General features: G+C 42.0%; 1 protein-coding gene across 1 annotated transcript in view; it reads left to right on the plus strand.

Annotated features, from left to right (window-relative positions):
• Window positions 1-18092, plus strand: part of ARID4A (AT-rich interaction domain 4A) — a 293578-nt gene that overhangs the window by 210268 nt on the left and 65218 nt on the right. Inside the window, exon 16 of the mRNA XM_078660374.1 lies at window positions 10964-11220. Within this exon, the coding sequence (XP_078516500.1) occupies window positions 10964-11220 (257 nt within the window). The remainder of the gene's footprint in view (window positions 1-10963; window positions 11221-18092) is intronic.

The raw sequence follows: 18092 nt of genomic DNA on the forward strand, positions 1-18092 counted from the left end.
ACCTTTTGGTGGACTTCCTGTGACGTGGGCACGCTTCCTGCGGAAGCTCCCACCTTGGGCGCCATCTTCGGATTCTTTTTTCTGCCGTTGGGTCTGGATCGTCACCGAGAGGCTCCAGAGATTTTGGAGGAAAGAAAAGGAAAAAGACACATTTTACACAGAAAAGATTGGAGAAGATACCGAGGAACGACATCACCAAGCCGGGACGACGAAGAAGGAGGAGAACTTTGAGATCTTCAACGTCCAACGGAGAATGCGCACACAGGGGGCCTCTGAGCGCAGGAATGGACAAAATACCTTTTAAATTCTGCCGTAACTGCCACCACAAATATGCGCAAATGCTAACAATGAAGACAGCCTTTCTGGTGGCAATCACCTCACTGCGCAGGGTAAGCGAGCTACAAGCGCTAACACTGCAAGAACCCTACATTTAAATTCACAATGATAAAGTGGTAATGAGAACTGACCCACACTTTATGCCAAAGGTGGTGTCTAGGTGCCACATGAACCAGACAGTACAAATACCAAGCTTCTTTCAGAAACCATCCTCAAGCGCAGAGAGGACACTGCACACTCTGGACGCTAGAAGAGCAGTAATGCATTACATGGAAAGAACTAAGGGGCACAGGAAAACAAAGCAGTTCTTTGTGTCCTTCGCAAGCAGTTTCCTTAGTAGACCAGTAACAAAGGCCACCATCGCATGATGGATCACACAAACTATACAATTCTGCCACAAACAGGCAGGCCAAGAACTAGCAGAGGGGGCACGAACCCACTCTACCAGGAAGAAGGGAGCAACAATAGCCTTCCTGGCTAACACACCCATTCAAGACATATGCCTGGCGGCAACATGGGCTTCAGTGCACACGTTCACTAAGCACTACTGTGTGGATATACAAATGAACAAGGAAGCACAAGTAGGACAGAAGGTGCTTCAACATATATTCAACAACCAACTCTCATCTTCCACCCAGCCGCCACAAACATAACAAACCGCTACAAAGTCTATGCACAGCATAGTGAATCCAGAAAGATTCAGGCTGCAAAACGAATAGTTTCTTACCGATCAGTGTAGTTTTGTAGCATGAAGATCTTTCTCGATTCACTAGCGAACCCACCCACCTCCGCCAGAAAGATGAGGCAGGAGAAAGAGGTGAAAATAAAAGGACAACATACGAAAGACACCTTAAAAGACAATGCTGAGAAATCATTTACTTGTAGGTAAAACTAGAAAACTTTGCCAAAGGATTCACAAACAGAACACAAAAACAAGAAAAAGAATCCGCTGATGGCGCCCAAAGGTGGGAGCTTCCGCAGGAAGTACACCAAAAGGTGGGACGTCGACACCTACCTGGGATACAGAAAAAAAGAAAAATACGATTCTGGACCCAACCACTAGACCGTGGAATAATGCACAGCATAGTGAATCCAGAAAGATCTTCAAGCTGCAAAACTACACCGACAGGTGAACTATTCGATATTAAACATTGGAAATGCTGACAAACACCCAATTAAGCATCCACTTTGTAGCTCAAAACCTACGATGCAATTGGTGGGCAGATTTCAGGCCACGTTGAGGAAGAGCAGTGGGTTTTAATTGATTTGAAAAGGATTTGGCCATCAGTTAAGGAAATACAGCTACTATACAAAGGTATTGTGCTTGCTTGAATCTTTCATCATCGTGTAATTCAAGAATTGTTTTAGTCCGGAAATGGTTATCCTTTTTAACCTGCAGTCCTTCATGTCCCCGTGAATGCATTCAGCTGATCTTAACAGCATCCCAACTTATTGCATGGCCTGGCACAACCTGTATTTTACATTCTGTTTAAAGCCAGTCAATAGGCCTGCTAGTCAACATAGACATGTGGCATGCTAACTGTACCATCAGAACAATCGATGTTTATTGCTGAACACCTAAAGAGGAAAGGGAAATACTGCAAGTAAGTGTAAAAGTGACTTGAAATACACTCTTTCACCTCATCGGCAGAAGATATTAGTTGTCTATTGCTTGGGTAACCATGTGAGGAGTCAAGACAACAATCCATTGCAAAAAAGAGTGAACAAGAATGTCACTTAAAAGCGCCACTTAGACATAAAACAACCTTGAACTGATAAACATCCTAAAGGAAAAATAGTCATAGCTGGGGCAATCGTGTGACCAAAAAGATTATGGTGACATTCTGTATTGCATTGTGTTTACATTTTGTGGCCTAACTTCATAAAGCCCCAAACTTGCAACAGTCAGAACCACATTTCTGCCACAACCACAAATGAAGGGTAAGGCTCATTTTAAGCTGCAGTTTACAAAGTGCTTTGCTATTATCGGGCTTCTTCCCACGACAAATGGTATTCACCATGGAAACAATAAGGTGGAAATTTCCAGCAACGTTTGAAGAGTATGTAGACTTCTCTTTGGGTGTTATCAAATATGTTTCAAAGAAAGTAAAAAAAATTAACTGCAAGATATAATAAGAAAGTGATCACCTGATTGCACCCAACCCACCATTCTAAAGACCGTCATATTAGAAATAAAAAAGCTTTAGGTAACCAAGGATTGAAGGTCTCTATAAATAATATAATGTATGCAGAATCCTCCTGTGACTACTCATTGGACTCTGTGCTTGAAATACATCTTACCTGGCACCACACAAGAATGTCCAGTAAGTTGAGAGGGTTAGTCCCTGGATTGCCATGTCATTCCAAGTAGAACAAGAACCTCAGTACTCCATAGTAATTCGTGCATAGCTCCTCGTTGAGGATTTCAAATTAATCAATTCCATGTTGGCAGTTACATAGACTTTGAAGTGTTCCTCACAATGTTGTTGCATATCTTGACTTGTACCTCACACTTCCCCTGTACCTTGAGGAATTGGGAGGGCAATGACAAGCTATGCAGTAACAATATTCATTGATAGCCGGTCACTTAAGTGCAGAAGACCTCGAGTTATGGAGGATTACACTCTAATGTGGTGTCCCTGATGGTCAGTGATTTGCCAGGAGTAAAAGAAATGCTTGCAACAAAATTGCATGTTGTTAATAATATGCAGCCAGTAAAGAATCCCAGAGTTGGTCAATGATCAAGTCAGATGATTAGTTTATGTATCATGGTGAAGAGCTGGTGTAGGAAATGTACTGTCCTACAATTACCCTACTACTTCGTCCTTCCCTTACGTGTGCCGAAAGTTTGCATTTTTTGGGTCTGCTGCATGTGTCTGACCATAATTACAAGTTAATTCCTGCTCTCCTTGAAGGCTGCCCAAAGGTTTTTTGTTTTTTTAAAAGTGGCTTTCTAGAGTTTGATTTGGATTCTTCCGTCCTTGAATGCAGTGGCCTAAGTCATGGCAGGATACTATGCGAATTTTGTGAGCATTCAATGCAGTATCTACAAGTCCTCTTAGTCTTGTAAGTGTAGGCAATCCTGTTCTTAATGATGAACTAGTTACACCCGTTCATGATTGAATGATCGTTTCCACATCATGTCACAGCAGTTCCCCTTGCTTCAGTCAAGCAGATGATCTATGGTATGCAAACCAGAAGGAGAGTTTTTAAAGAGGCTGATGGGGAAATTTAACCTCTTCTCCCCGTTAATACAACTGAGTTCCTGAATCTCAAACCTGTGTACTTGTGTACCATCTTATTGTGGACAGTTTTGTTGTCAATAACTAGATGAACATTTATCCAAAATGTTACGTTTTGTAAATTACAACCTTCTTACTTGATTTCCCAAGGACAGGGTCATGTTGAGAACTCCAGTTGAACGCAAAGATATTCTATTTCATGGTAACCAAGATCGTGATCTACTTGCATTCCTATTGCATTTGTTGATAGCATAAAGGGCACTTCGTATGCTAAATCACAAGATAGCTTGTAATTCACAAGTGATGTCCTTTGCATGAGGTGAGCATGTCCCTGAACGGTTTGAATAAGCCAAGCTATTTGTGTAGGAAGTGGACGAAAAAGAAGAGCATTAAGTGCCGTTTTAAAATATTGATTTTAGCATGTAAGTAAAATGTTAGCTTAAATGTGTCTTTACGCAAAATTCTTACCTATGGGAGAAAAGGCATGTATAGCAGTTATTTGTGTTCGGTTTTGGGGGGGGGGGGGGTGTTATCCGGGACTTAAGGTCGTAGGCGGCCAAAGTTCTACCAGCAGATTCTGGTTACCTGCCGTGAAGTGTCTGGGGTCTGGGTGCAGAGGTGCTGGTTGTGTTGCTAGCTGAGCGAGCTACACAAGTAAAGTGAAGGGTGGGGGAGGCACCTAGAAACAGGCTGCAGAGGGGCCTTGGGGACTAGCCCAGGGGCTTCCAACGGGGTTTCGGGTCACAAGGGTCCTGGGGGCAAGGGGGCACAGCCGGTTCTTTGGTTCCCGTGCAGAGTAGTAAGGTTGGCTGGGGTCTGTGAGTCTTGGATCCTTGCGGTCTGCCGGTTGAGGGTGCAAAAATAATCAGGAAAGCTGGGTCACTCTGGAAGTGGGTCTCTGCTGTGCTGATGTCCCTCAACGGCTGCTTTGTCTTGGCTGGGCTCTCATGGTCTATGCTTGCTGCAAGGAATCCGGTAGCCCGGGTATTGGTCCTGTGCACCTCTGGTTCTTCCTGGTGTCCTCTCACTTGGTGGGGAACAGATAAGGCCTTCAGGAGCACAGGTCCTCTTCCTGGGGAGCTGCTGTGTCTGGCTGGCCAGGGAGTGGCAACTCGGTAAACCTGACTTTGTGTTTCAGTACCTGCGGACTGCGGGGGAGTAGCTCCTCTAATCCAAGGGAGATTTGCTAGCAATTTACTAAGTGTCCTGGTAGACCACCAGGGTTCTTTGCAGGAGTTCCGCTGCGTGAAGAGTCGCTGGGTTGCAATTGTCAAGACTTAGTGCAACAAAGGGTTTGGCATCAAAAGTCCACAGCAGTCTTCAGTTCTCACTCTTCCTTGCGGTGTCCTTCTCTTCTTGATCTGTCGAATTTGAGATCCTGGTGTCAGGGGTGCTATCTAAATACTCAATTTAGGGGCTTTGCAGGGAGTGACAGGTAGTAGCCAATGGACTACTTACAGCGACTGCTCCTCCGCAATGGCAAAGGAGCTTTGCTCCAGTGGCACAGAGCCAGCAGCTGAAAAATAAACTTTTATTACTGTTTTATTTTTCAGCTGCTGGCTGAACCAAGTGTGTAGGGAGGGGCTGGGCCATGGGAGGGAGATGGAATGGAATGCAATGCAATGGAGTGTAGTGCGCATGTCAGTTTGGCTGGCCATCTTAGACTGGCTAAACAGACCTGAGCAGTTAGGTTTCTCCAACACAGGTGTATTCCACAGCCAGGTGGAGAAAGGGCACAGACTCCCTGTGCCTGAGCAAGGAATAAACCAGCACGCTCAGGCCAATACCTGCACTGCTCTCATGCAGCATGAGCAGCACGGGTATTGGATGGGGAGTCTATGGTGGTGTCCCAGGGTCTGCTGGGAGCAGAAAGCAGAGGAGCACCAAGGCGCTCGGCATCATTGGGTTAACATATATTTTTTTATTAATATTCTGAATCTTCCCCCCCCCCCCCCCCCCCGCCCGCTGCTGCCCCACCATTTTTTGCCAGCAGCTGTGACTGGCTACTTACCTTTAGGGTGTCTACACCCTCTATATGACCACTTCCTGTGGGAAGTGGGCATAACCTTGACCCAGAAAGCCTAATTCTGCCAAAACTAAAATGGTGGAATTTTAAAAGCTGTGTCCACTTCAGGTGCACGTCCCATCCCACCCCTCCCCCCCCTGTCTGGGGAAGCATTGAGTTGCATATCAAAGGCAGCAGAGGCCTTTGAAGCCTCCTGTCTTGATATCCTCATCAATCAACATCTCCAGCCGGAGCAGGCATTGTTTCTGCCCTCAGAACGCGGGCTCTCACTCACCTGCAGGGGTCAGAAACAGATCTGTGGTGGCAGGCTGGTCTACACCAGTCAGCCAGCACACTAGTAGCCAGTAGGTTTTCAGAGGGCACCTCTAAGCTGCTCTCAGGGTACATGTATTAATAAATCCATCATTGGAATCATAGTGGGTTTATTAATACGACATTTTTGATTCCAAACATCTCTGGTTTCAGTGAAGCACCATGAAGCTGGGGTACTTGTAAATCCCAGTGTCTAGCACGTGTACTCAAGATGGCGTCCCTGCTCACTTGTAATATCTAAGTATTGACTTTGACATCACAGGGGCATATCTCCTCATGCAGATATGTTCTTGCATGTAGATATGTTTACACATATAGCACCCTGCCTTAGTGCTGTAATCTCTGCCTTAAGGGTGGCTCACCTATACTGCATGCAGTGTCTGCAGGCATGGCACACAGGAGGTGTACCTTGTTGGGTCTTCATTTTTCTCTGCACCATGGCACGCAGCCTGTAGTGGCAGTTTGCGTGTTGGTGCTGAGCGGGTCCCTTAAGGTGGCATAATATATGCTGCAGGTCTTAGGGACCCTCTTAAGTACTCCATACCCTAGGTACCAGGGGTACCATTTACTAGGCACTTTCAGGGGGTACCAAAGGTATTGCCAATTGGGGAACCATTGTACAGTTTTAGGGAAGGAAATCTTGCACTGAGGGCCTGGTTAGCAGGAACCCAGTGCACTTCTTTCAGAATTGCATCAGATACCAGGCAGAAAGTGGGGGTCGACGATATCAAAAAGGGGCACTTTCCTGCAATGTGGAGATAGATTTATAGGGGGTGGTGACCTTCCGAAGATTTCTTTGCCTAAAATGTCTCTGGTGTCTACAGTAGGCTAGAGGCCAAACTGCAACTGCGCCTTTCTTATGCAGCCAGCCATTCTGCTGGATCTTCAAAGCAGCAACATAGCAATATCCAAACTACCTTTCGCAATAATGCAGACTGTGTTGCCATAAAGGCTGTGATGCAAATTAGCATGTAGTGATGAACTGTTTTAGGAAGTATAAGGCTTGTCACCCACCATTTCAAACCTCATCAGATAGATATTGATTTGTACTTTTAAATAGAAAAAGAAAAGAAATTGTGCTGTTCTGTGAAAGGTTAAATACTAAAGAATACATTTCTTATAACTGTGGTACTCTTCCAGGGGAGCCTCATCAGTAAGCATTGGAATATTCCTGCCTGCGTGTGGGGACCCCAGAGCACATATTAAATATATACCATATATGTATAGCATAAAATATGAAAGTAGTACCTTAAAATGTATATCTTTATATGGGAATATTCAAATGTTTATGACTTTGACGATTACCCTGAAAGAGAACTAGGATTACAGGTATGTAAGTAATCCTTCCCCATTGTTGCTATCTTTCATGTATTGACATGTTGCTCTCTCTCTCTCTCTCTCTCTCTCTCGCTCTCTCTCTCTCGCTCTCTCTCTCTCGCTCTCTCTCTCTCGCTCTCTCTCTCTCGCTCTCTCTCTCTCTCTCTCTATATATATATATATATATATATATATATATATATATATATATATACTGCTTGGAGTTGGTCAGGTTCATGTAATTGTCATGCTTGTCACAGGTAGACATCAGCCATAAGCTCAGAAAGGCTAGTAGTTGATGCCCAGAATGTTTTCCAGGAGTTTGCACCCCAATGCATGAGGGTTTTGTGAGTAGTTAGTGCACCTGTAAAAGATGACAGTGCAGTAAAACAGTTACAGGTCACTTCATGTAGCAGATCTAGATCTTTACTGAAGATAGGAACATTTCTTCCTGGGTTCTAGAAAGGGAGAGCATCTTCATATTACACAGACACTGCATCCCTTTAGAAACAAAGTGCATTTTCCATCATTCAGTAACTCTCTTCTCCTAAATTCTGAGCATCAGTAAAAAGGTAATTAAAAGCTACCTCCCAAGCACCACCACCATTTTCTTAATATTTCCTTGTATCATCCATTGAAAATATTAACATTTGTGAAACGTATGTTTTGATAACTGGTTGGGCTACCAGGAAACCCTGACATATTGATGAGCAATTCACGTGAAAATTATATTGTTTTTTACTGTACGAAATATGTAGTGCTGAGACTTAACTTATTTTTTCTTATTTGTTCAGTTACACACAAAAAAATTTAATATTCAACTTCACAATATCTTCATAACTATAATGTGTTTATAGAACTATTTTAACTATGTATGTATAACATTTGGAAAGTTACTGGTGTTGATTATAGCAAATACCTTAATTTTTTAGATGGTGCTTTCATTGTAATGGATATCTACTGGTGCATTAACCACGACATTATTCAGTGCTTATCTTGCATGGTTCTTGTGGGCATGTACCATGCTATCATATTGCACAAGATGAGGGCTCCAATATGTTGATCCTTACTCCATTCAAGTCTTGAGCACCATAGTGCATTTTTATCCCATTATGAGAGGTACTTACTACACAATTGGTGGTTCATTTGTGATGCCTATGTACTGCATTTAGGCACATGCTTAGAATTCTGTCATGCTATTTTTACATGAGTGCTGTTTTTAATTCAATACATTTTTGCTGTGGATTGTCAGTTCATTTCTTGTTGAACTCTGTTGTCAAGTGTCCTCAAGCATGTTCCTCCCAGGGCCTACGTCTGACATTGGTTGTCACCAGCTCCTTGGATTTAGAGATGTGCATATTTCACAGGCTTTAGAAATGAGCTGGCTCTGGGCAGAACAGAAAGAACTTGTGTAATAAATTGTAAAACTGACAATGTTTGCACACTAATACTGAAGATGTTTACACAGTCAACACAACTGTCATTTAGTATATTGGAATAAAAGATTGGACTCGCTCTTTATTTGTACCGGCTTGTTTCCAGGTGTTTGTTGTCATTAATACCATGAAATATGTAATCGAGCCATTAACCCCTTGCCCGCGGCCGGAATACCGCTCCTGTGCTGGACATTCCGATCGCGGGTGTGGTCATGACTGCCCCCAGCCGTCGTCAGCACACGAGCAGTGTGTGCCATGACGGCTGGGGGCCGTCATCAGCATGGATGGGGTTAATATTGTCCCTGACGGCATCACTGCTTACTCTGCCAGATGCCTGTAACATGGTCTTATTGACAAAGCTTTTCTGATGAATAGCTTGCTGTTCTTAACTTTTGTAGTTGTTAAATCCACATTTGATAGTGTGCCCTCAAACCAAAGGACTACTGAAAGAGATAAAACTGTTATATTGTAATTCCAATACCTGGATCAGAGTGAAGATAGGAAATTTGTAGAGTGAAATATTAAAACATCTACAGGGCTTAAGCAATGCTGTGTGCTTGCTCCACTTCTATTTTACTTGTATCTATCGGAGATGACAATTGCAATGGACCAAACGGATGCCCACCCGTCAAAGTTGGGGGGCAAACTGATATCTCTCTACTGTATGCTGACGATGTGGTCCCAATAAATAAAACCCAAATTGACGTTAAAAGACTTCTTACCCAACTGGGTGTGTACATTAGCATCCTCATCATGGTGGAGATCCTTAGCAGTTAAACTTAAATAATAATCAAAATAAAGATATGAAGGCAAGGGGCCTGGTTTCTGCAAAATCAGTCGGTCGATAAAGTGTCAGAATATAATTATCTGGGTGCGGCCATAGATCGTCTGCAGCAGTTGCGGGCAAAGGCGCATGTGCTTTAACTTCAGCTTTTATTTTGCTTTATAAATCATTGAAAGGTCCTCTTTTACCTCTGATTTTGAAAGTTATGGAAGCAACATTAATTCCTACAATCAGTTAAGGCAGAAAACTACTTCAATGGCACGATGCACACACTTTGGATAAAATTGAATAGAGGTTACCTAATATTATTCCTGTTTCCAAAAGCAGCATCACCAGCAGACATTTGCGGGGAATTTGGAATTGTAAAGCAAGACATTACACGTTCCCTAAATGCTTCTTCAAACTTAAGTCAATTCAAGACCATAGTCTGAGCAAACTGCTATGGATTGATCTAACCAAAGTCAACATAACTCTCCCCGTACATCAATATATGGAAGCAGCACTGACCAATGGTCAAGTGGCAAGCTTATGGAATGCACCTGTCACTTAACAACTTAAATAAAGTAATGTTGTGATTGGTTGTTACATTTTCCTTCATTTTTAATTCTGCTATTGTAAATGCTTTTATCCCTAACGTGTAATGATTTTAAGGAATCAAACATGAATGAATTTCATTTGACATGGTCAAATCAACGCACGTTTGCTAAGCACTTGCATGTAAATGTGCTGTAAATTTTTGTTTTCCTGGAACTCTGCTAGGCAGCCGTATTGATATAGTAGGGTCTTACTAGAGGAATTTTTCAAGTATCCATCAATATGTTGAGTCACTAATGCTACTCCCTCATTGTCATGTTTCCCTGTTTGCTTTAGAAGTATTTCTGTAGTTAAAAAAAGTTAGGAAGGCTATTAACGAGAAGCCCCGTTATTAAGTCAGAAAGGCCTTGTTACACTTCACTGCCTCAACTATTTCACCCTGGATTAGTGTGAAACAAATTGAGGTTGGTGATACTGTATTGGAAAAATAAATAGATATTTTACTCTAGAGGTGGTGCAAGTATGTTACTAAAATTTGTTTGTGGGATATAAACGGAGAAAGTTCTACAAAAGTGGAAACTGAGGAGGCTTCTCCTTTGGAAGTTATTTACTTTTTGGTAGGATTTGTAAATTAGTTGAGCATCCAAAAATGTTTAATTGTATTTCTATGCTGTAGAAATCTTTTTTTTTTTTTTAATGAGGCGACTGTACTTTGCTCTGAGGCTGTGGTGTAATACTGGGAGTTTCACACATCGGAATTTTGGACAGTCAGAGTTTTATAGTGCTGTTTTCCCCTTCTTAAATCTATTGTGGCCAAACCTTTTTATCTGAGCCATATGCATGTTTGGGTTGGGCGCTAATTTCTGTCTTTAACCACTTTCTAAACGGTTTAATATGTACAAGCTAACTATGGATGCGAGTAGCATTTCCTAGGTCATTTGAAATTGTTTCATTGTAAGCTCTTTCTTAACTATAGGGGCGGCGGAAAATATTTCGAGATACAACCCCCACCAACAAGGATTTTGTAGATATTGACCAATTAAAGGAGAGTAACAAAGAAAATAAAGATACAATTGATGACACTGAAAGAAGGGATTTTGAAACACCACTTGGGAGGAGAACCATTTCCAGGTTAAAGGGAGACAGTGAAGAAAAAGAGCAAGAAGAATCCGATGGAGATTTGGATGATGATGATGATGAAGATGATGATGATGATGAAAGGAGCAGAGAAAGGTAGGTATTTGAAATAACAGATGTTCATAATGTTACTGCTTATTGTTGCTCTTTCCCAAGTTGGCAATTTTGACATTATGCTGGTGGTGAGTTGTCAGTTTTTTGTAATTATTTTGGGTTTGGAGTGTGGTGGGTGTAAGACTGATATGTACACACTAGAGAAAGTAGATATTTGTGGTTTGGAGCTATTATAACTTTCCTTTTGCCTTTTCTTTCCCCCACTTATCTATGGCATTGGCAATTGTCAACCTAAGTTATGCATGCACACCTTTTGCCTTGCTACATTTGCTTCATAGTTTGGAATCTGGGAATTACTAACCGCTTTTTGAATCCCCTACAGATAGTGCTTCACCCTGGCTGCAGCACGGTCACTAGTGGTAGCTGATCTTTGTAAACTGTAACACCATTTTGTGGCACTTGATACAGTAGATCACCACATGGTAATTTATTGATAAGATGATCACGGTTTTCATAGCCCAGCACTTCTATGGTGCAGCATTTGTGGTAGCACAGGACTCAGCCAGTGATACACTTTAACATAGTTGTATTCCTCACTGTCTTCTGTGTCTTCTTCTCCAGGGTTCAGTTTTTTCATCTTGATTACTTAATCTTTTACATTCTAATATAGGCCTATCTAATTTAGTTGTTTAGGTAAACCTTGTTAGGTCTTGTGTACAGACAAGCTACAAGTAATTAGTGTGTGTATATGTATGTGTGTGTATATGTGTGTATATGTGTATATATGTGTGTGTGTGTATGTATGTGTTTGTATATATATATATATATGTGTGTATGTGTATATATTAGTGTGTATATGTGTATGTGTGTGTGTATATATATTTTTCCACCTAAACTTGAGAACTACCCAGAGTTCTCTTCTTTTTTGCATAATTTATGCACCCCTCTATGCCTGAAAGAGGGGTGTTATGACTTATACTGGGTGCTCCATTGTGCCTGGACAAATCTATACCTCTTAGGAGCGCTAATGACAGCGAAACACGTGTCCGGGGTTGCTTTTTTTAATTTCAGGTTGGATTGGTTGGTAATTTTTCCAATTCAAAGCTGTAATACTATGCCCAGAGTGGTAAAGGGCTTTTGTCATTTTACAGCTCAGCATGGACAGCACTGTGCTAGTCCTATGATTAAAGGCTTTGCTGTAGAAATGGCAAAAGACTTTGTCCCATTCTATCTCTGCGTGGATGGCACTGTGCTAATCCTATGCTTAAAGCCTTTGATAGAAAAGCAGTTGTTTGAGGTGAGCAGATATAGAGTGTCCCTGGTGTTGAGGGTGCTCTATACAGGCTCTGCTTTCCACCTAAACTTGAGAACTTGTGTGTGTGTGCGTGCAACTGTTGTTAACATTTTTCATCTGTCCTCCAAAACATGATACTATGACTCATCTGTCTTCAGCCATTGGTTGTCTTGCACCATGAGTGACTGCAATTTTTTCTGATCATACGTGCACTTCAGCGCCTGGACTGTTGAGGCCAATCCTTTATTTTGCAAAACTTGTTCTTTCAGTTCTTTGTCCTTTATTGTTTTTTCTAGTTGTGCTTGTGTATAAACTGTCTTCAGGTTACAGTAATTCAAAGTCCATGGTATATTTTCTATAGGCTCATAACATTTTCTTGTGATGTACGTTAAAACTGAGTTTCTATTTCCTAAGTGAATTTGCTTGCTAGGAGGAACTGGGTACTGTTAAATAAAAATTGTATGCGTTGCTTATTTTTAACTTATTTTTTTATATAACCTTATGGTTTCCATGTTTACACCACAGCAGGTTTTACACAGCATTTGTTAAAATAAGTTATCTCCGCCATTCATTATTAGCATTGTATCATCAAACTCAAATATGGGACAGGGATGATGCTGATTACCCAGTAGTGGCCAGTTGAGGTGGTCTGGCCAACTTCATCTGACATGGGGTTTCTCTGCACACTATCTCCCATCAAGGATGACCATCCGAATTCTTCCTCACCGACTTCTGCCTCTGAACTGACTAACTACTCACTAATCCCATGTTATTCCTAGAGTATACCAGCCGATAGACAAAGCAAGTTGGGAGGTTGTGGATTTTAACAAACATTTAGAAATGTTTGTAGTGTACAGCAATCTATTTTCAGCTTTTGACCTTCTGGTAGTAAAAGTCATTCGGGCTCCAACTCAAACTACCGCTATCTTATTTCTGTAACTGCCTCCCAACAATTAATCTCTTTGAAATCAAATTAGTTGTCCGTCTCCAGTTAAAGCAAGTCACCTTTATCTTAATGATCTGGGAGATTTAAAAATCTCGAGATGGTGCTGCTGCAAGACTGACTGTGCTACCCTTGAATAATTGGGTTTTATTCAAAACTCTGCTCCACCTACACCGCAGCTGAAAGGGCATATGCTTGATTGGCTGTTTTTAGGAGTTGATGTTGATCTGACACTAGGTTTAACAAAACTGATCAGATTAAAATATGGTGTCTTTTCAGTTAAAATTAATACGTTTTTTAAGGAAAATGCTCAGAAAGCTGATTATTATATCCAAGAGTTATAAAACTGTCATTGCTCGAAAGCTTAGTGAAGAAGTAATGAAAAGTAAACAGAAGTTGGTTAGTTAGTCAATATCAGTGTAGTGGCAAATGGCTATGATACAATGCAGTTGTCCTTTGTAAAGAATTGACCCTTCAAATGCTTCCATTAAAAAAAAAAATATATATATATATATATATAGTTTCTGGTGCTCCCTTAGTTCCGCACTTGCGGACGAGTGCGTGGTCCTCGAGGAAGCAACGTGGCATGTAATCTCCCAACTCCAAGTAAATCCAGCACTCACAAGGGGTAAGGACAAAACTTTATTTTTCCCTGCAAGACACTGACGCTTTTCGTCACAAACTGCCTTTGTCAATGTCGGCCGGCATTACGCTTTGCATTGCTTTATGTATTGAGGTTTCAAAATCTTTACAACAATATTCATTGAAAAAGTTAAAGGACTACTGATTTGCATTGCTCGAATTGACTGGTATTATGGGCGCCATCTTGGAACTTGTAAAAACATTTGCAAAGGAGTACATTTCATCCTAGAATGTTGCTAAAAAGCTGTCAACATATATATTCCTTGTCATATTTACATATATTCAGTCATACAATGATTTTATCTACAGTTGGCAGCTAATTTACTTCAGAAATGATCTATTCAAAATTTATATTGCCCTCAATGGGCTTCCTTTGCTTAGTAATTTGGCCCTGTATGGTCATTAAACTCTGCATACAGCTCCGGCACCCACCAAACATTTGGATGACCCCTGTGTCCTACCACAGCCTGCTAAATGCTACAGGTGGATTGCTAATTCTTCACTTTTATTCAGACCATTCGGTACTTTCGTTTGCATATCTAGTAAATATCTGGATTCCAGTCGTCGAAGCCTCAACTCCCAGTTACCACCCCTTACTTCACGAGGGACATGTTCCAGACTGAAGAATTGTAATAAATTCCTGTTACTTTTATGATACAACTCAAAGTGTTGGGCTACTGAGTAAGAGCTATCCCGATGGACAATCGCTCTCAGATGCTCCAATATCCGCACCTTCGGGAGTTGCATAGTACTCCCCACGTAGCGGAGTTTACAGAGGTAGACTGAACAATACACGTATAAGGAGTATTATCAATTCATTAATTTGTTGATTTCTTCTGTTCTTTAAGACCGAGGATTTCATAGGTAAGTGTCCTACTGCTATTGGCACATGCCTTGCATTTGAGACAAGGATAGAATCCCTTCACTATTGATAATGGGGTTGCAGTTATTGGACGGGTTAAATGACTTTTCACTAGAGTATCTCTAAGAGATCTCGTTTTTTTAATGTCATTGCTGGGTACCTCGGTATATCTTTACCTATAATCTGGTCTCATCTCAAGATTGCCCAATGTCTGAAGGATCTTTTTCACCGCATTAGCCTTATTGGAAAATTCGGTGATCATCCTAACTGAATTGGTGGTGTCGTCCTGACGCCTTTCTTTCTTGCCCTGCAGTAGGTCTCTTAGTTTCTTGCTATCTACTCTGTTTGGCCCCTTGTAGTGTGCCCTTACTGTACCCTCTCACTTTCAATCTCTCTATGCAGTCTTGTGCTGCTTGTTGATAATCTTTCTCTATTTTGGTATTCCTTTTAATTTGTAACAGTTCCCCACACGGTATGCTTTCCACCAAATTGCACGGATGACTGCTGTTCACATGAAAGACTGCATTGCCCGCAGTTGGTTTTCTATACAATGAGGTGCATATTTTGTTCTCATTGACAAAAACCCGTAAATCCAAGAAGTTGATACAGGTGGGGCTAATCTCATTGGTGATCTGAGATTGATTTTGTTATTATTGAGGGCTGCTATATACTCACTCGCTCACTCCTCTGTCCCCTTCCAGGTAATCAAAAGATCGATATATCTACGCCAACTGATGGCGTTTCCCACCCAGATATCGTACGAGTCCGACCACGCCACCTGCTTCTCCCACCAGCCAACGAAAAGATTTGCGTAGCTGGGGACGAATCAGGTGCATGGCAGTACCCCGAATCTGTCTATACAGTTGATCTTCAAATATGAATGTTATTTAAGCAGAAAGCAGCAAATTCTAGCTACAGTTGGCTATGTTCATGGAATTTTAGTGGACGATCATCCAAAAAGTATCTGATAGCCTTCAGTCCATCAATATGGGCAATGCCTGTATACAGGCTTGAAACGTTCATCACAATCAACTTAAAATCAGGCTCCCACATTATTCCTTCTAGCTGATTCAGGAACTCCTTTGTATCCCAGGTCTAAGAAGCCAAATGAGAGACAAAGGAGAACAAAAAATGGTCAGCATACGATAACATGTTCTCAGTCCGCCAATTAACGAATCAATGGGACGGCCCGGTGGACGAGTTCTATCCTTGTGCACCTTGGGTAGGTGGTAGAATGTTGGTATAGTGGGGTGTGTATTCGTGAGGAATAGCTTTTCCTCTACTGTTAGCATTCCTCTGTGATACCATTTATTTATCAGTAAATGATATTGATTAATGCTCGGGTCATATTCCTTCTGTGTTAATTCAGAACTGATACCATCCACCAATTGTCATCGTGCCTCCCTTGTATAGCATTCTCTCGTATTGTAAAACAATGTCAGTCCGTGTCCCCCCCCCCCCCCCCCCCCCCTTTTATCAGAAGGTTTGCAAATGATGTCTGGATCTTTCTGTAGATTCCTCAATATTTCGCTCTGTTCTTTAGAGAAATTAATATTTGTTGTTTTTTATTTGCAACGCTTTGCAACGCAAAGGGCTAATAAATCATGATTGACACATTCTATAAAGACATCGATGGCATCTGTTGGTAGCTGGGGAATGAATTTAGAGGCTGGTTTGAAGGTGCTAAGTGCGACCACTTGTGTTACACCCAGGTCTGCGATTCTGTCCATGTTTTCCTTTTCCCCTTTGTCACCCAGGATTGGCTCTGCCTGTAGTTCTTCCAGTATGGCCAATGTTTGAATATCTGTTTCACTGCTTGGTATCTGTAGGGGTTTAGACTTTTCTTTATGTTGGAAACATTTCTGAAGTTTAAGTTTTCTTGAGAATTTTAAGAGATCTATCCTGGTTTGAGTGTACTCTAAGTTACCAGATGGGCAGAAACTTGGTCCTAATTTCAGGACATTCTCTTCTGCTGTTGTCAAAATCCTTGGTGTTAGATTAATAACCGTGAGATTCTGTTAGCAGTGTTTTGTTACTCGCTTGCTTCTCGCTCTGCGCGTTGCTGCACTGCTCATCTCATTCCCAGCCACCTCTCCTCGTTGTTTTGTGGTCCCGGTGGTTTCCCTTTTCCGCCCCGGAGCCACATTTGTCTGATCAGGTTGAACTCCTTGTGAAAAGGAGTTAATGAGGATTGCAAGGTTTGAGCTACTGGCCCTTCGTCTCCTGATTGCTCGATATCCCTTACCTCGGATTCATATGTATCGCAACTTTCCGCCAGAGTGCGATTCTTCCTGTTCCTTAATTCTCGACGGGGAGCATCATTTTTCCTTGCGAAGGTTCGTATTCTGCCCTGCTCGTAATCTCTAGCATCACAATCAAATTTCTCTTGTTTATGTTGGTTGTCCTGAATGCTCAGCCCATTCCTCAAGTAACATTGGGTCCGCGTTCTCGTAAGCTAGGACAGTACAAATTCGTAGTCCCCTTGGCGCTCTTCCCACATCGATATAATATTGTAAGGAGGTAGCCTCCCACCATTTTCGCATCTCTCTCTCTCTCTCGTATAATCTCTCCGACTTGGAGAATTTTCCTTTCAGATCATCCAGCCCTCTCGTTGTTGAGGACCCTACTGCTCCAGTTGTTGTAGTTGGTCTACGCCTAAATGTCAGTTGCCTCTTTGCGATGCTCAGCCTCTTTAAACATCATGACAGTGGTGTAAATAATAATCCAATATGTCGCGTCTTCCATGCACCCCTCTCGCTCCTGTCGCACTTCACATAGCAGTCTCTTACCGGGCTTGGGTGGCTGGTTCCACCTCCTCCAGTCGTCCAGTATGCAATCTCCTCGATGCGATGGTGCGGAAACACACGATATGTATAGCATCTGATGCTCCCTTAGTTCCGCACTCGGGTGTGGTCCACGAGGGAGCAACGTGGCATGTAATCTCCCTACTTCAAGTAAATCCAATACTCACGAGGGGTAAGGACAAAACTTTATGTTCGAGGCATATGCACCGCAGATTACACACTGTGCATAGATGGCCACCTAGTGTGGTTTCCAATGTACGCAAAAGAGCAAATTCACACATCAGGTGAAGCTCCCCCACCAGATAAAGAGTCTAAGCTCCTTGACTCATCGGGGAAAAGAACTGCGTCTCAAGCAGCAAACATGTGGCA

Source organism: Lissotriton helveticus, chromosome 9 (genome assembly GCF_964261635.1).
Source record: "Lissotriton helveticus chromosome 9, aLisHel1.1, whole genome shotgun sequence".
Taxonomy (NCBI): domain Eukaryota; kingdom Metazoa; phylum Chordata; class Amphibia; order Caudata; family Salamandridae; genus Lissotriton; species Lissotriton helveticus.